The sequence below is a fragment of the Colius striatus genome, chromosome Z (genome assembly GCF_028858725.1).
Source record: "Colius striatus isolate bColStr4 chromosome Z, bColStr4.1.hap1, whole genome shotgun sequence".
Classification (NCBI taxonomy): Eukaryota; Metazoa; Chordata; class Aves; order Coliiformes; family Coliidae; genus Colius; species Colius striatus.
The window spans coordinates 47,115,106-47,134,693 of NC_084790.1; the positions used below are offsets into that span (position 1 = coordinate 47,115,106).

The 19,588-nt window shown below is 37.7% G+C and overlaps 1 protein-coding gene across 2 annotated transcripts in view; it reads left to right on the forward strand.

Moving 5' to 3' along the window:
• Positions 1-11,277, forward strand: part of SREK1 (splicing regulatory glutamic acid and lysine rich protein 1) — a 40,182-nt gene extending 28,905 nt beyond the window's left edge. For both annotated transcript variants that reach the window (XM_062019490.1, XM_062019491.1), the window contains exons 9-12: positions 1,311-1,814; positions 4,622-4,717; positions 5,135-5,270; positions 6,362-11,277. In XM_062019490.1, coding sequence (XP_061875474.1) covers positions 1,311-1,814; positions 4,622-4,717; positions 5,135-5,270; positions 6,362-6,514 — 889 coding nt within the window. In that variant the 3' untranslated portion in view covers positions 6,515-11,277. The remainder of the gene's footprint in view (positions 1-1,310; positions 1,815-4,621; positions 4,718-5,134; positions 5,271-6,361) is intronic.
• Positions 11,278-19,588: the final 8,311 nt, after the last annotated feature.

Below are 19,588 nucleotides of genomic sequence, written 5' to 3' on the forward strand. Positions count from 1 at the left end.
AAGTCCAATGACATCTCTCTGATAAGTTAACTGAAAGGCACTTCTTAGGTCATTGTGAGAGTCTTTGCTATGTCAGGAATCGTGTGCTGTTTCATCTTTAGGGTTTTAAATGTCTTCTCTGAGACTTCTAAAGAGGTATTTGGCAAAACCTGATGGGAACCAGAGTTGTCAGGTCACAGACATACAAGAGGCCCTATTTATGAGTGGTTAAGAAGAAGATACAGCCAAACACTTTTGTTCACATGGGAGAGGTCCTAAGCACAGACACTACCTTTCTTGAACGCGTCTCTTTGAGAATCATTAAAAGTCCTGGAACAGGCACCAATACCAATAGACACAGCACCTTCTGTCAGTCTACTTCTCTTGGGACATGTAAAGGCCTGTTAATTAACTTATCTTGTGCTTTCTCCTGTTTCTCTGAACAATTACTCATTTTTGTATGTCCTAAAGACAGATCTAGGAGTTGTATCTGTCTCTGCTGGAATAGAAAGATGGAGTTTCATACTTAAAAATAATCCTATACCAAAATGTAATCTTCCAGCCAAAGCTGTGAGCTAATTGTATTTTATTTAGCTTGAGGACTAGCACATCTATTGGAATTTTCCTTACAGTTCTTTTTTTTAACTTATATCATTTTGCCTGTATCAAAGAAGCTGGCTTTTCTGTTAATCTGTTCTGCTTTTACTGTATTAACAATTTTTTCAATAATTTTTGAATTGCTAATGACATTATGGATGTTCAAGTTGATTGAGTTTTGATCATCTGTTTGCCCTTTGAGGGAATTTCTTTGGTGAAATTTTATCCTTGGTTTTTCATTTCTATATATTAATTATTGTTGGAGTTCCGAGCAGTTCCAAGTAATCTATGTGAGAGAACACTGTAAAATAAAGACTTCTGTCAGCCAGCTGTCATTCATGTGAGGGTGGTTAATCTGCAGTCCATTTTGTGTGCACATGCTTGTAGTAAAGATTTACAGATTGTGGAATTTGTCTCATTCCTGACAAAATGTAGAAAACTTTCACATGTATTATAACATACCTGTGAGGGGAAGAGACATATTCTGTCAAAGTGCAGTAACATAGCTCTGAAGATAACAGTTTGATTTTATTTTGGCCTCCCCTTGTCCAATTTGGTTATCTAGCTATATAACCTTTCCCTCATGATGAACGGAGGTGGAAAATTAGAGAATGATCACTGTTTTTCAACAGAGATGCATACTTTTAATCTTAAGCAATTAATGTGTGCTAAAGAGTTAGTTATCCTTTTATTTAGAAAGGTGAATTAATGGATTTGTATTCGTTTTTTCACAGGGACAAGAAAAGAGACAAAGAAAAGGTCAAGGAAAAGGCCAAAGACAAGGAGAAAGAGAGAGATAGAGACAAGGAAAAGGAGAGGGACAAAGACAGGGAAAGAGAGCGAGATAAAGAGAGAAACAAAGAGAAGGACAAGGAGAGAGATAAGGAGCGAAACAAAGATCGAGAGAGAGTCAGAGAAAAAGACAGGGATAGGGATAGAGACAATGATAGGGAAAAGGAGAAAGATAGGGAGAAGGAAAAAGACAGGGAAGAAGTAGACCAGAACAAGGAAAAAGAAGATAGTGAGAAAGAAGGAGAGAAGGACAGAGAGAAGATTAAGGGCAAGGAGGGAGAGAAGGACAAAGATAAAGATAGAGACAAAGAAAAGGAAAATGATGGGGATAAGGAGAAGGAGCGAGAAAGAGAAAAAGAGAGAGATGATAAAAAGAAGAAAGAGAAGAGATCCAGAACACCCCCAAGAAGCTATAGCTCTTCAAGAAGATCTCGAAGCTCTAGCAGGTTTGTTTAGCATTTTTTCACAATTTTTTTGACTTGTCAGTTCATTGAGGCTTCATCCTAGTTTTGTGTGTCATTGTCAATGTGTTTCTTACTAACAACTTTGCATTATTTCTGTTTTGCATATTTTCCTAAAAAGTAAAATCTACTACAAAAAGTGCTGTGTAATACCTCTTAGAGTAGAGTTTCTTGTTGGGCTGCTGGTGCTTACCTTTCCCAAAACCATATGGTGTAGTCCTTGAGGACAGTAAGTAGATGATTATTCTGCCATTTCTCTGTGTTGGAGCCATCTAAAACTTCTGATAAAGCAACATCATACATCATCTTTGTCCTGTTGAAAGTTTGAGTCACTCTTATACAATTCCTTAGTTACTTACCATACAGTGTTGGTCTGTAGGTCTGATGGACAGTTAGATGGTAGTACTTGCCACTCTACAGCTGGATGGCTGACAGTGGGGAGCAAGCATGTCACTTAGCTGACAACCCATTCAGAAAGTGAATGTTGTGTCAGTTGGAAGATAAGAATACCATGTTTAGCTGATTAGAAATCCAGGTACAAGCAAAAAGTAACATTCCTTGATGATGCTGACAGTAAGGAGGAAAACATTAAACTTAATGTAGCTGTTATTTTCACCTCTGTGAAGGAGGCTAAACTGTGTGGAAGTCTGGATAAACCCAGTACAGCAAAAGGAGGTGATGAGTGTAAGCTGTCTGAATGAACTAACTCGGGCATATTCTAAAAATGTAGCTAACTAGTTCAGAAGTTTTGGTGGAAAAAGTCCTTTCTGAATACCTCAAGAATTAGAGAGGTCAGTAATACCACATGTCAAATTAGATACCAAATTTTATCTGTTACCTTGAGAGAATGAAATTCTGAATGAATTGGGGAAAAGTTCTACATATTATAATCATTCCACTAGACAACAGCAAAGTTCCCATGGTGCTCAAAATTCAGACATTCATCATTCATAGAAGGCAGAAGAGAGTGTAATAGTTCAGACCTTTCTGTAGGTTATCCAGCAAACTGGCATTTCAGCTGCCTGGATTTACAGTGCAGCACTGAGTTAGGACTGCTCATCATTTACCTGACAAGTATAAAATGTTGGACAAATAGTCATCTTTTTGGAGAAGAGGTTAAGGTGAAATAGGGCATACAAGACTATCTAAGAACTGGGTGGCAACTGACTTTGCTTTACTGGCAGACAGCGTGCATATACTAGAAATCAATGGCTATTTGTGATTCTTAGCTGAAGGAAGAGACACAGAAAACAGGAAGGGGAGGATCTGGTTTCTTTTCCACAGACATCTACAGGCTAGCAGAGGAGATAGGTGTGCAGTGTTAGTTCTGTGTATGATTAAGAGATAGAAAATCACTATCAGGTATTCAGACTTGTTTGTTCTTTAATTTTGCTGTTCTAATATAGTTTAAAATTGTTGAAAGAAGAGGTACAGAAAAATCTTTGTATAGACAGATGTAAGAGGAACAAATACTGTCACAGTTGTAGTTCTTCAACTGGAAAAACGAAAAGTAGAAACTAAAAATTAGATTTCATGAATAAACAGTTTCTAGTTTGAACACAACAGCTAAGGCACTTGGTTACTGTCACATATGTATACTGAAAAGCAGAAGTGGAGGTGTACTCAATGTAGTCCAAGTGGGAGCACTGTCAGAGTAATATATCAATTTTACACTATCCTCATTTGAAGAAAGGTGATGATAAATGTGAAGATGTTCAAAATGAGATGCATGTTCACTAGTGAGCAGCTGATCAGTGATTGTGTTATTTTCACCATGATTTTGAGGCTACATTCTATTTTTGTTTACCAAAGATTGTATCAAATTTAAGAGCTTGCTGAACAAAATAGGAATTTTTACCTTGTGAAGTTTCAGAAGGTCACAGTAGGTGATAGAGTATCAGTCCAGGTAATAATAGTAGGCATATCTTAATATATCCTTTTGCAATGTGTCTAATAACTATTAGTTTATTTGCCTTTCAAAATATTGATAAGTATGCACAGTTAATGGTATCAATTGCAAAAGATTTTGCTTTATTTTAAATTATACCTCTGTATGTTTGTGACCAGTTATTTGGTGTTTTGTTTTGTTCAAGATCAGACTGTGTAATGACAGCTTCAGCAGCTTTTGTATATCTATGTAAACCAGTTGTTTTGTAAAATACTACAAGCTCTTCAGTGTGTTACAGAATTAAAGTGTTCTGTTTGCTGAGCAAGGATTGATAAGAAAACAATGGATATTAACTTATTTATTCTGATTTTGTCAACAGCTTGAGCTTAATTTTGCACTGTTCCCTTCTAAACCAAAAGGAATAGCTCATGTATTTAGGAACTAAAACTTTAGCCAGGCTAAACTGAAATTACAGTGATCTTCAGGTCGTAATGCTATGTTTAGACATTCATATTGCTGAAGTTACCAGTTTTATCTTAATGTGGTTCAATGTGACTTGATTCTTCTCCTGACCGAAGAAATTCTTACTTAATACAGAACTAGTGAATTCATTGTGTTTCCATTGTTACCAGGTACAAGTACCAGCATGTGAGTATAAACAACAACCTGAAATCTGAAAGGGCACAACTTTTTTTTTCCCCCACTTCCAGTGTGCAATTTCCCACCAAACTGAATCATGTGAAATTATTTTCTGCTTTGTACAGCTAATATGTTGTTGGTGATAGATAACGTTAAATTCAGGGATATATACTTAAAATGATTTGACACAACAACTAAGAACTTTGTTTTCATTCAGTTCCTGAGTTTATTATTTTTATTCTTTGATGATCTTTAAATCTTGTAGAGAAAGGCGTAAAAGGAAGAGTAGAAGTCCCTCCAAGTCTCCTAAAACCTCCAAAACAACAAAAAGAAAGTCTTCACGATCTCCTTCTCCAAGAAGGTCAGTTTGATGTAATGGGGAAAGAATTTACAGTAATTTAATTGTTTTATTGCCTTTGCACTGGTCATCTCACGTATTTTCAATTGGTTAGCGTGATTCAGTTTACTTAAAACCTTAATGGATTTACACTTTGGTATGCTTTCAGCTAAAGAGTTTCAAGTCCATCAACAATGCAAGTTTTCTTCAAATCAGGAAAAGCATTTCATTGGCTGCAGATTATTTTTGCAAATACCATATGTACTGAACATATGCATTCTTTAGCTGTATTCAGTCAAAAATTGCCTTTATCTTTGTGAAGGGGTGTTCATTATGATCTGAGGTTTTCTTTGAAAACCTACAGAGGAGAGTTTGCAGTTAAATGGTTTGAAGGTGGCTGTTGCATCAAATTCTGATTTGAGTAAAAATTTTCTTAAACAGAAACAAGAAAGAAAAAAAAAGAGAGAGAGATACAAATAATGAAAGAAGAGAAAGAGAACGCTCCACCTCCAAGAAAAAGAGTAGTAAAGAAAAGGAGGGAAAGGAGAAATCTGACAAAAGCACCACTAATTTGAAGGTAAGTTGTATTACCAAGTGATAAGCAGAGTGAAGTGATGTCAGTGCAGCCATTAGTGAAATTCCCTCCCTGCTTTTTCTTTCTTTTCATCTCTTCTTTTTCTCCAGTTGCCCTTACCAAATCATTACCATTTAGGTTTAGCTTTTACCAGTTGGAGACCTAGAGTTGGTGTTAGTGAACCAGTTTGATAAATCTCCATGTTTGAACTTTACTGGACCTATAGAAGCTTGTGTGAGTAGCTTACGGAAACACTTTGTTTAGGTTTTACTTTCCTGTTCTATGCCATATGTCAGGATTTGACTGGCTGCTGATCTGTATGAGCAGGCAGGCAGGCAGCAGACTCTAACTGAGGAGCAGTGTTCAAGAACAGCTTGGCTGCCAAGCTGAGAAGATTACTTTTTTAATAAACTTTCAGTCTATAGTTCAGCCTCTCTCTAGTTGGTTTAGTCCTAGTCTGTGTATTAGACTCTGCAGGAATAAAGTTAGGAAGTTGAGTAAAAGTAGTATGCAATTTAACCCTACAAAATAAAAGGTGTTGTGATTAAGAAAACATCAAATTGTTTCATCTTAAGAGGCTGAAAAGCATCATCCCTTTGAGGAGTAGTTTGCTGTACTCAGAATTACTCAACTATTGTGAAACAGCTGCTTTAGGTGACTATGTCCACATGCTGACATAATTATCTTACTCAAGAACTCTCCGAAAGTGCATCAAAGACCTGACAAAAATGCAAAAGAAAAATTTAGTCCTATTTTATTTAGAAAATATGGTGAAATGTTAATTTCTGGAGCTGTTTGTCATAGATTCTATGATTCTGCTGCTTCTGTTTTTTTCTGAATATGGATGGTAAAGACAGATTACTTTATGGCAATGATTTCCTGGTTGACAGGTTACTATGAGTGTCTAACATCAACCAACTGAAAAGAAAGCTAGTTAAAAAAACCCCCAAAAACTGACACCTGCATTCTGTAAATTGCTGAGACAAGATGGGCATATGAGGATTTGGACTAAAAATACCAGGAGTTTCCTTATAGCTCATATCATACAATGCTAAGAATGGGATTTTTAAAGAAAATAATTTTATCTTTGGTAGGACAAAGATCACACTAAAGAGGATCAGAATTCAGAAACTGAGAAAGAAGTGGACAAGAGAGATACACAAAGGACAGATGAAGTCAAACTACAACATAATGGAAACTGTCAACCAAATGAAGAAAACCTCTCAATTAAAATGGAAGAGGTTTAAAGCAAAGAGTAGACCTCTCATTCAAATAAGGAGTGAAATCCAAAGCTTTTTATTTCCCAGAATGAGGAAGAAAATGTCAAAGCAATCAACCTGAATGTGTTGATAGTACTAGTAGCTCTTCCAAATCTTGTGATAGCTTTGTTGTCTTCTTGCCGTAAAGCAAGAAAGCACGGACCAGTAGATATACCATGAAAAGGCAGATGCTATCGTAACTCTTCATCTCCGAAAATCCATGCATTTCCGTGATGGCTGTACTTACTTGTACAATGATTTATGTTAAGTTTTTGCCATAAGCTGTTACAAAAAGTAGAAACTGAAAGATGTAAACCTGTACTACCCAGAAAAAGCTGAAGATTGTTTAAAATACTGCTTGTTGTTGAATTTTGTGTTGTTTTACCTTCTGGGTTAAAAAATCCACGAAAACTTCAGTGTGAACTGTTTGATGTGTTTGGAAATGATGCATAAATATACACACTTTCTTTGATGTAAATTACATAAGAAAAGGGTTTATAAACATAAACACAGTTTTGCATTTCTTATGTTAAATACTGACTGACTAGTATGTTTTTAATTTGCTCACTGCTTGAGATTCTTGGAGTTTATTATTTAAAAGAATTTCTTACTAATATCTCTAAAATTAGTACTTCTAATTTTTCTTCTTAAAGTGTTTGAACAATGCATGCAACTTTTCTGTCCCTAAAAGGAACATCGCCATGCTATAGATAATAGGTTAGCTTTTGGGTTATGTTGGAGTTGTTTTGTTTCCTTTTCTTTTGTCCTCCCAGAATTGAGCACATCTGTCTGGTATTGTCAGAACCTAGAGCTTTGTTTTGAGCTGTACTGCAATGTGTCTGTTCAGCTGCAAATAGTACAGGTGACATTACGAAAATATTTTTTTTCTTATTTGTCTAAAAAATATGGGAGCACAAGCAGAAGCTTTAGTGCCTTCTTAAAATGTGGTATTTTCTAGAAATATGGATGTGCTATTACTCATTTTCAGCTAAATCTTACATGATCTCTATTGCTATTTTGCTACCACCATACTGTAGACAAGAATGCAAGTGATTTGTCAGGGCAATTGTTTGATTCATTTGTTAAAATACTAAAGCTTCATTTTTTTGTTTGTTTGTTTTTAGAAGAGATTTATAGATGAAAGCAAAGATGCAATTTGGGGACCACCACTGTACAAAAGTAGTAGCTGAATACAAAGCATTTTCTGATCACCTGCATCAAAGACAGCCTTTTAGACATTTAGTCTATATTTGGATGGCCTTAATTGTTACCTCTGTCATCTTCTCTGAAACCTGTTGGGTGATATAAAAGGAATTGTATGCAAAGAAATGGGGATAAATAATTTTATGGAAAAAGTTCCAATTTACACAATTGTTCTGTGGTAGAGATTCTGTTTTCATTCTTTGGAGAGAAGGTATGCCAGGAGACAAAAGCAAATATTTTTGCCAAGGTAAAACATGGCTTATGTTCTCTGAATTAATTTAATTTGCTACTTGAGGTTTCTGAAGAGTCATAACTTTAAAAATCAGTTATACCTAAAATTGAGTAGATTATTTTCAATACAACTTAATACAATCAAATTACTTAATTGCCTTACCTCATGGGAAGAGCTATTTCTTTCAATTAAAAACCCCCATCTTAATAGTGCATTAGCTGTTTGCTTTCATTTTGGTTTTCTTTGCATAATTCTTCCCCCCCCCCCCCCCCCCAAAAAAAAAAAAAAAAAAAGAGGCATCTTACAGGGAAAGAAAAATTTGCCCAATTCCTAAGGTAATGAAACCCAGTTTGATTGTGAAGCTGCTTAAGACACTTCACTTTCAATAAGATTTAATGTTCTTGCCACTGTGTACATTTAAGACTATAGAAAATGCTTTACTATGTAAAGTATAGACAGTCATTTTTGCGATGTTTAAGCCACATGCTGTTGGCAGGTAAACAGCATATTCTGATAAAAGGATGACAAATCTGTATGCTTGTAGGAAGACTGTGAAGGATTGTGTCTTGGAACAACAACAACTGTCTTATTTATGATGTGTAAGTAGCATAGAGCTAAGAGATTGTTTGTATACTTGTTATCTTTGGTACCATTTCACTAATAAAATCGAGTATTTTAGAGGGAAGTTTCTGCTGGTACATGCTTATTAAAGGTATATTTTTAGTTTATCTGGTCTTATGCACACAACATCTTCAATTTGAAATGTGGATACCAGTGAAAATTCTGCATATATTATTTTAGTATCTTTAAAAAACTTAAGTTTATCCTTTGGGAGGAGTTAAAATTCTTGCACTGTATTATGTTTCAGCTGATAGTAGTTTGATTTCTTGAGTTGTGTTATCCTGAAATTACATAGCTCTGTTACATATCAGGTACAGAATATGTAGAGGATTGTGTACAGTTAGATAAGAAACATGCTTTTGGAAATTAATAGTTAAGGGTAGCAGCCTTACTGGCCAACTTTTCACATGTGTTAAGTCCATGTGCAGCACATTGTTATATTGCATGTGAATTAATGTTTCCCTTACTAAAAGCAGGGTTTTTTTCAAGGCAAGAGAACCCCCAAAACAACCAATCGCAAATACATACATTTAATCGCCACTTTGTCATATTTTCTTACGAATGCTGTATTTTCTGGTTTTGCTTCGTAAATACTGTGCAGTTACGTGAGCTAGTTCTGTCTATTTGTATTAAGGGTTTTACAGTTCCCCTCTTCCTGAAAAGTCACTATTACTCTCTAAAACACCTGCCTCTGGAGTGAGCAGCTCATTTTAAAACCAGTAGTGTAGCACAGTAATGAAGGTCCTGCTTACTTCTATAGGTTATGTGCATCATTCATGAAGTGTGTCCATCTTCCATTGGAAGTCCATTGCCTTCATCAAGTTTGCATGCTGAGCTACCATGTCAGATTGTTGGGCTTTACACTTTATAAATGAGATTAAATTGAGTGGAAGTTTTGAGAACAGTGTGGTTCATAGAAGCTGTATTGTTTTAATTGTAATTTCATTTGAGACAGCTTTTATTTGGAAATGTCTCACCATTGCTCAGAGTAGTGATAATATGGTGTAATTTTGCTAAGACCATGTAAAGCACATATGCTTAAGCTTCCATTAGTGACCACAATTATTTCACAGCTGTGTTCTATGGATAACAGGATTTTTCTTTGGATTTTGAAAGAAAAAAGTAGCAGAAGAAAACTACTGGTGGATGAAACAGCTGATTCCAAGCTCAAGATAGAGGTGGCTGTGACTTAGTTAAATTCCTTTGAGTCAATAGGTTCACACAGATGTGAGAGAAGAGGGGAAAAAAGTATTTCAGTTGGAAACCAAAAAGAGGTAAAGAATTAGTGAGAAATCGGTGAGATGTGGGTTCTGCCTACTCGTTAGTCACCTGCTGAGTAGAGTTGGATGTTGCACTTAGAGAAATAGTCTAGGGGTTGGTAGGGCTGAGACAGGCTGGACTCCAAGGTCTCTTCCAGCTGAAATGATTCTATGACTTTTTTGACGGCATCTTCAAATAGATCCATCAGAACTAGCTTTGCATTAACTGGCCAACAGCAGCAACCTGTGCACAGGTTGGGTTCTGAAATGAGCTGCAGCCCCTGAGCGTGTTCCCTGTGCTGCATGTACGGTATGTTCTGTAGTCTGTAGCATGCTCTGCATTGTTTGCTAGTGTTCTCTCCTGGTTACATCTAAGGCAATACCAGAAATTACTGTGAAGCTCTGCAGTCTGTTACATGGTAGCTTCTCTGGTGGTTTTAGCTTGTGCTGGTATTGATTGTGTAATAGTAGATTTAGGGATTTCTGTGGTTTTCTTTTGGTCCAAGGAAGAGAGAATAAGCAAAGGCTGCTTTTTATGATGCAATTTATTGTGTGCTTCATAACTGCCCCTATTACTGTGGGGTTTTTTTTCATTTATGTATATGACTGTTGCAAGCAGTAATGTCTGAATGATGTGTCTGGCGCATCTCTGCATTACTGTCTTTTGTTAGTTTGTACTGAAACAAAATTAATCTCCATGTGTATTGATTATGTCAGCCATTCTCTTAGGAGGTTAAAAGACCAAGATAATCTTGAATTTCATAAGTGTTGTTGTGAAAATTGCATTATAAAGGTAAAACAGTCCTAAAGATCAGAATTTTGAACAATGACTTGCAAACTGGGACGTGTTATGGATCGTGCCTGCCACTTTGTCGTACTTTCACTTTTATAGCAGTTAATTATTGTCCTCAGTGTTGTCATAATTTTAAAAGAGAGAATTGGACTTAAGGATATGAATGTTGGGAATCTGTAAATGGCTAAAACAATGTAAATTAGTAGGTATGTAGTTCAGAGAGATGTGGTTTTCTCACCAGAGACTGGAGCGTGAACAGTTGAAATTTGTAGATAATGTTGTGTTACTACCTAAAAAGAATATAAAACTTAATGTAGTTTACTAATATGTAAGCTGAAAAAAAGGTTTTCGGCCTGTACCTTAGGTTTATTTTTATATGTTGGAAAGCCTAATTAAAATGTTAATGAAAACTAAAAGCAGTGGACAAAAAGGACTTTTTTTGTGTGAGAGAAATACACTTTTATTTCTATTTAATTTTGAACTTTTAAAACAAGTCTTTTCCTTGTGGTGTTTATTTCAAATTTGAGAGTGCTTAATTTGTAAGTAAGAGCTATTGCAGGATCTGAGCATATTAGTATGGGGGTGTCTTCTCTGTTCTCTTCAGTATAAAACAACTTAATAAACTTGCCTGACAATCTGTGGAGGTAGCTGCTTTCCCATTGGTTTGAGGTTTGTCAGCTCCAACACTTTGATTCTGTATTGTTTAAGTAAGTAGTAGAGTTGAGAAGCTATCTGAACTTCTTGAAGCTTATCTGTGAACTATTTATTTTCACAATGTTTGCTGAAATTGTGAACTATCCAAGAGGACAAAAAAACCCCATTTAAAAAAAAAAGTCATGACAGTTTTATGATTGCTGCACTTAATACAAGAGAATATGGGCAGCAAAGAAAAAAAGGTTTTAGTTGTTTATGTATGTTATTCTGCAAAGTTTCATCTTAGGATTTTAAAAATTGTTTAGCTTTTAATGTTAATCTAGTGCCAAATTGGCCAGAAGACTAGTGACTTTTGGTGCATGAGGTATGTTCCATACTAATTTCAGTAATGAAATTATTCTTCTACCATTGAAAACATTACACATGGCTTTTTTGACCTTAAAGACTTATCAGAAATTATAAAAGAGCAATTTCATCTTCCTTTCACTCAGTCTTTGATGTCATTAATGAGGCTGCCAGTTAAGTAAGTTGTTGCTCTACTGATTGCATAGAGTTAGAACTACTGCTGCACTGAGGAGTAAGTCATGGGCCATTTGGAAATTGCTGCTCCATAAATACATATTTTTCAGCATAATGTAGTCAAAGGAATGATCTGGAAACATCAAGAGAATAATTGGACAAGCACAGTTCAGGTAGCGTAGCAGTAGATACTTTCTGGAGGTTTTGCTGCTTGTACAGGAGTTATGAGTAATCAGTTACACACAGCATCTATCACAGTCTGGGTTCATATACACATTCAAGAACCTAAGCACTACAGCAGCAAAAATATTTCACTTCTCTAAGTTTGATATTTCTGGTAATAACGTAGGTCTTCTAAGTTTAATAAACATAACCAAACTCATTCTGTGTTGGTAAAGTACATATTTTTGCATTAATGAAACAAGTATGAAATGGTACAAGTAAAGAAATGTCAAATGCTGCTATTATGTTGTTGTTATTTTTGTAAATAAACAATGTCCCAAAGTTTTAATGGTGTCAAACTCACTTCCACTAAATTTGGATAAGATACAGCAAGTGGCTGTGAAGCAATTCTGTCTTTTTCTTGCTCTTTTGGTTTTTGTTTTCGGTTTTTTTAATTAGGATCAGAAGTTTATGCAGAGCTTCTGACATTAATGGTACATGTCAATTTATTGCCATGAATATTTTCACATTAAAATGCACTTTTCAGTGCTTAAACTTCTCTATTGCTTTGTGTCATGTGTAAGAATATAAATAAACAGTGATGATTAAGGAGCAAAAGTTTGAACTGTGCTTCTCAACGGACTTTAAGCTCAGGAGGGATCTGATCTTGTGATTTTTTGCAAGCAGTCATGTCTGTAATGAGACTTGTGACTGGTTTAACACCTCCTGATCAGGTGGTTTAGTCAACACATCTGTGGCCTGGATGACTGCATTTCACTGTCTTCCTCCTCTATGAACACAGGGAAAAACAGGCCTGAAAAAATGCACTGAGATGTCTTAACAATGGTTCAAAGTCATCTGTTGCCTATTTACATTATATACTACCTAATTTCCTTAAGTAATTGCTCCCTAAAAAGATTTTCATTTTAGTGAAGGTGGTTGGAAACTGACTACAAAAGTGGCAGTCTTTTAAAATCAAACTCTTGTGTAAATGTTTTGTTTTGCCTGCTTGTCTTTAGAAAACAGGCAGATACAAGTATTAGTCCTAGTCTTAAGTGTGCTGCTTCAGTATCAGACCTGGGGATGATTTGTAATTTCTGTTTTTCTCTCTAGAAATCTTAATTCTTTTTAAAGACAATGCCTAAAGAGAACCCTCAATTTTAGTTGAAGTAATATTTTAAATAATTGATTCAATTTACTGGATTTAGAAAGTCAAGTCAAATGCATTGGTCCATGTGGAATGTGAAGGTGGAGCAAATGTGTAATCTGCTCTCATCTGATTCATGTCTTAGAGTGGTGAGGTAAGATTTTCCACGAGGGCTTCTGTGCTTGTTACATTTCTTCTTATTTTACTAAGACTCATTTAGTAAGTATTCTGAGCTGTAAAATACCTGCCTTTCTATTAGCTTAATGTTCTTCTCCCAGGTATTCTTCACTCTTGCATCTCAGTCATCCTGGCTGGTCATGTCAAGATTAGATATCTAGTAAGGACTAGACATGTCGGAATCATGCTGTAAATCTTACCCCTGTTACAGATTAATCTTGAGCAAAATTATCAGTATTTTTGAATGAACTATAGTACAGGAAAATAAATGTTACGAGATGGTATATATTAACTAGGAGCAAACATGCAGTGATTTTTTTGTTGTTGTTGTTCATTTTGGTATGCCCAGTGAAATTCTCCATTAGCCAGAGGAGATTTTAGGTAGGTAAGTTATTAAAAAGTTTAGTATGCAGAGAAAGGGAGCTGCCTCTACAAAAGATGTTGACTAGATATTTATGATGTTTATTATAAGATGTTATTTGATCTGTCCAAGTTTCACTTATATCAGCAAGGAGGCCCTTTGACCTGTTAAAGATCTTCTAGAGCTGCAATATGTTTGTTCTGTTTCTCCCCCTCTACTCTGCTCTGGTGAGGCCTCATCTGGAGTCTTGTGTCCAGTTCTGGGCTCCCCAGCTCAAGAGGTACAGAGAAATTCTGGAGAGAGTCCAGTGCAGGGCCACCAAGATGATCAGGGGACTGGAGCATCTTCCTTATGAGGAAAGGCTGTGGGAACTGGAACTGTTCAGCCTGGAGGAGACGGACGGGGGATCTCATAAATATTTACAAGTATTTAAAAGGTGCATGTCAAGAGGATGGGGCAGCTCTTTTTTCTGCAATGTCCAATGATAGGACATGAGGTAACTGACAAAAGCTGGAACACTTATGGAAAAACTTCTTTCCCGTGAGAATGAGGGAGCCCTGGCACAGGCTGCCCAGGGAGGGTGTGGATTCTCCTCTGAAGGTTTTCCAAACCCACCTGGATGTGTTCCTGTGTGACCTGACCTAGGTAAATGTGCTTGAGCAGCGGGTTTGTACTCGATGATGTCTTGAGGTCCTTTCCAGCCCCTACCATTCTGTGATTCTGTTGCATCACCTCCAAAGAGAATGGAAAGATGACAGCTGTACATTTACAGGATGAGCCTGGGACTGCTTTCGAGTGCCATTTCTCACATAATGTGAGACACCAAGTAAATGACTGAAATACTCTGTTCTTCACTCATCCATTTTTTTTAACAGGGCATATGATACTTGCTTTGTTCAACCAAAGCATGGCAATGCTGAACTTATTGGTTGAAAGTATTCTTCACAGTACTCTGATGGAAGAAAGTGATACACCTGAGTCATTGCGGTGCACAGAGTGCGTAAGAAATTGGCATTTACTTTGCTTTTATGAGTGGGTGAAATATGGTAGCCAAGTATTGCATAAGTTAATTCATTCTAATAAGTCAGATTCCTTTTAATCATTTTTACCTGTGGTGATTTATAGTTGTAAGGACTGTAGTAATTCAGTAGATGAAAATAAAACATAGAAATACTACTTTTATTTAAGAATTTTCTTCTGTTGGATGTGTAACTGTTCCAATAGTAGCTCATAACTCCAACTGGAAAGAGTAGTATATCCCTTTTGAAGTGATCATGTTTTCATGGCTTCTGGGTTACTCTCTGCCTGTAAGAAATTTTTGCCTTTATATGCTTTATAGAGAGGGATGAATAGAGATCTATAAAGAGTATAGAGACAAAAATTATTAGCCTAGAGTCTGTATCGGCCTTCCAGATCATAGTTCTCAAGAGTTTTATAGAAGCAGTCAAGTATCATTCCCATCTGTCTCCTCCAAGTTCAGAAGAGCATAAAGGGGTGAATAACTGTCCAAGCCTCCTGGATCCTGTTGGTTCCCCTTGTGACACACGTCAGATGTAAAATGCTAATATTAGTGATAATATTATTTATACCATGTAAACTGTTGCTGCTACTTGGTACTTAGATGTTTGGATGCTGTGACAACATTTGGGTGATGGAGGGGTAAGAGCTCTGTACGATTTGGTCTCCCCTTTCCTTTTTGTATTATGAAAGTGTGAACTTGTGTACTATGAACTATGAATTCAAGTAACTTTGAGATAAGAGTGGAAGACCATCGAATCATAGAATCGTTTCAGCTGGAAGAGACCTTTAAGATTATGAAATCCAGCCTTTGTCCCAGCCCTATCAACCACTAGATCATTTTCCTAAGTGCAATATACACCCATCTCTTAAGCACCTCCAGGGACAGTGACTCCACCACCTCGCTGGGCAGCCCGTTCCAATGCCTGGCAGCCCTTTCAGTAAAGAAATTCCTCCTCATATCCAGCCTGAAACTCCCCTGGCACAACTTGAGGCCATTTCCTCTTGTTCTATTGCTTGTTACTAGGGAGAACAGACCAACCCCCACCTTGCTACAACTTCCTTTCAGGCATTTGTGGAGAGCCGTAAAGTGGTCTCTGAGCCTTTTTTTATTGCAGACTGGACACCATATTTGAGGTGTGGCCTCACCAGCACTGAGTACAGGGGAATGTTCAGCTCCCTACTCCTGCTGACAACACTGTTCCTGATCTAGGCCAGCATGCCACTGGTCTTCTTGGCCACCTGAGCACACTGCTGGCTCATGTTCAGCCACTGTCAACCAACACTGCCAAGTCCCTGTCTGCCTGGCAGCTTTCCAGCCACTCCTCCCCAGGCCTGTAGCACTGCTGGGGGTTGTGGCCCAAATGCAGGACCCAGTACTTGACCTTATTGAAACTCATGGCTCTGGCCCAGCCATCCAGCCTATCTAGATGCGTAAATCAGATGTGTAAATCATGAAAGATTAGTGGCTGTACTGGTTGAAGAGGACTGCATATGTGGAAGTGGATTGGTTGCAATGTGAGGCTCTGCTATTAGATGCTGATTTGGGACTTATACAGAAATTTAGCTTTACCACTATTGCTAGATTATCTTTAACACCAGCTTTCCAGAAAGCTCATGATGCTCTTGCTTTTAGATCACTGCACTACTGTTCACAATGTACCCTTTCTATCTCAATACTTTGAAGAAACAGAAACATTTTTTAATATGGTTTTGTGTATCACTTACCAAGACTTCGCAGATTGCAGTCTGGGATTTGGTGTAGCAACACCTTGTTTTGAAAATTGCATTTTGAAAGTTGTTTTACATTACTGCAAAATACTGGTTGATTGTATGTCCTGGGAGAGAAAACTCCACAAAAATTTCAAGCCCCTTAAAGCTCATTGAGAGAATTACAGTAGAGAAACAGAAATATTCAAGTGAGAATCTGTCCTGGAGTTTCAAAAAAGTGCAAGTGGGATAGCTGATGTAGGAAGAACATCTTGATGCAGTTGTGCTGTACTACACTGCAATATAAAATTCAACGCTAGAGCCACCCCCTCTTGAGCTATTGCAGTAACATTTCAGACAGTTTGAAATACTGCTTATTTACATATACAGTGTGCTCCTGTCTGTCACAACCCTATTGCAAAGCACCACTATTTTTAGTACCCTACCACTGCTATTTTAGTACTCTAATGCAGTACTGATCTGCTAAAATGCACTGGAATGTGATGTACTTATTTATATACTAATAGATGCTCTGGGTACAGGTTACAGGGCCCCTTTAGTCGTATCTAAAATAGCTTAATTTTTACTTTGAGGACAGACAGCTCACTGGGTGCCCTCAATCAGCACTAGGGAAGTGAGGCTGATGTATGTTGGGTTTGCATTTCACTACATGCAGCAAAATAGCTGATGAAACTTATTTCTTCAAACTTTCCTTCAAGGGGAGGAAAGGTAATATAAAATGTTGGGAGGAGGAATCACAGAATGAACCACAGAACTGTGAGGATGGGAAGGGATGTCTAGAGATAATCTAGTCTAACCCCCTGCTAATGCTAGTTAACCTCGATCAAGCTGCACAGGAATGCATCCAGATGGCTTTTCAAATCCTCTAGAGGAGACTCCACAAACTCCCTGGGCAGCCTGTACCAATGCTCTGTCACCTGTACAGTGAGGAAGTTTTCCCTGGTGTTTAAGTGAAACTTCCAGCTTGTCTCTTAGCCCTTGTCCCATCACTGGGCACTGCAGAAAAAACACTCACTTCATCCTCTTGACACCCATACCTTCTTTATAAGTATTGATAATACCCTCTCTTAGTCTTCCCCAGGCTAAACAGCCCCAGGGTCTCTCAAAAGTGCTTTTATTTAAATCAAGAGAACTTTGTAGTCCTTAGTCTATGACTGCATTGAGAGTTTTGCCACCATAGAAAAGAGAGGAGAACTGTGAAATTGGATTCTGCTGACACAGCATTAGGCATAGTACTTGTGGTGCCAGTATGTAATACTAGGCCTCCTGGGCAGCATGGCTTGTTCAAGATCCAAGATATATTTGGACTGTTGTCCCAGTTGTAGGGATATAAGGAAAAATAAACAAGGTATCTTCTATTGTCTTTTATGATGACATGACTGGCTGGGTAGATAAGAGCCGTGGATGTCATCTACCTTAAATTCAGCAACACTTTTGACACCATCTCCCAGTGGACAGTGGGATAGATCATGAACTGATGAGGTTCAACAAAGGCAAGTGCAGAGTCCCACACCTGAGAAGGAACAACCCCATGCACCAGTACAGGCTGGGGATTGAGCTACTGGAGAGCAGCTCTGCAGAGAGAGACCTGGGAGTCCTGGTTGATAATAAACTGAACATGAGCCAGCAATGTGCCCTCGTGGCCAAGAAGGCCAATGGCATCCTGAGATGCATCAAGAAGAGTGTGGCCAGCAGGTCAAGGGAGGCTCTACTCCTCCATCTCCTCTGCCCTGGTGAGGCCTCATCTGGAGTCCTGTGTCCAGTTCTGGGCTCCCCAGCTCAAGAGTGATAGAGAGCTTCTAGAGAGAGTCCAGGACAGGACCACAAATATGATAATGGGACGGGAACATCTCTCTTAATGAGGAAAGGCTGAGAGACCTGATGCTGTATAGCCTGTGGAAAAGACTGAGAGGGGAACTTACCAACAGTTGTAAATACCTGAAGCACAGATGTTGAGAAGATGGGGACAGTCTTCTTTCTGTAGTGGCCACTAGTAGGACTGGAGGTAGCAGACAAAAGCTGGAACACAGGAAGTTCCACTGGAACATGAGGAAAAACTTTACTGTGAGGGAGCTCTGGCACAGGGCTGCCCGGAGAGGTTGTACATTCTCCTTCTCTGGAGTTTTCTAAACCTGTCTGGACACATTCCTGAATGACACATTCCTAACCAAGAGGAACCTGCTTTTACAGGGGGTCAGGCTGGATGTTCTCTAGAGGTCCTTCCAACTTCCACCATTCTATGAGTCCCTTTTCGTATTTTTGTTCTGCAAAATCCTGCAGGCCTTCTGGCCAAGGTTGAGTGAACATTGAAATTTTTGAATAGAATCATGTACCAGTGGATTGTGTTTTAACTGCTTTTGAAGCTAGGGCTTTTCTCAGCATCCCCACCTCTTATGTTAGCAGTGGAAATACTTTTATTCTTTCCTAGTAGGGTCCTTACTAGCAATGTTAATTTTCACTGAGCCAATTTATTCCATGTAAATTTTATCTTTTCCTTTATAGCATTGGAGAAACATTTGTATGATCCAGTATAACTGGAGCTAACAAATTAGAACTTCAAAGTGACTGTGTTCTATTGCTTTTTTAGCTGTGGGGCACTAACTCATGTGGTGTTGAGAAGGTGCAATACACTCTATGCCTAGATAAATAGCTCGTCTGTGTATGTTGTATTGACATTAGTAGTTACAACTGGTTTGATGCAGCTGTGAAAATTAAAAATTGCCTCCAGAACTGAGTAGATGGCACTTGGGTATAACATGCAGAAGTCAAAGTTTTAGCATTCGTTTCAAGACAGATGTAACCCACCAAAGTCATCCAGATACTGAACGTGCAGTCACTGATCTTATACCAAAAATTAATTACTGAGCCCTATGAATCCAAATTCAGGTGATACTCTGTAAACATACACTTGAAATGAATGGCAGAATGGTTGTTTAATTGCAACTCACAAAAAAGGTAAAGGTTGTTGATAGCTGAATACCTTGGCTTGAAGCAATATCAATGAAGTTCAACAATAGCAGTTACTGTCTGGGAAAGGTCAGAGAATACCTGTAAGACCTTTATGGTCCTGATAGCCATTTCTGTGCTAGCAATCTAGAAAAAAAAATGGTTCCAGCCTATAATTCTTCAGGTAAAATAGCATGTCTACTACTCTCTAGCCTGTTTAGACTCCAGTGTCTCCAAGAA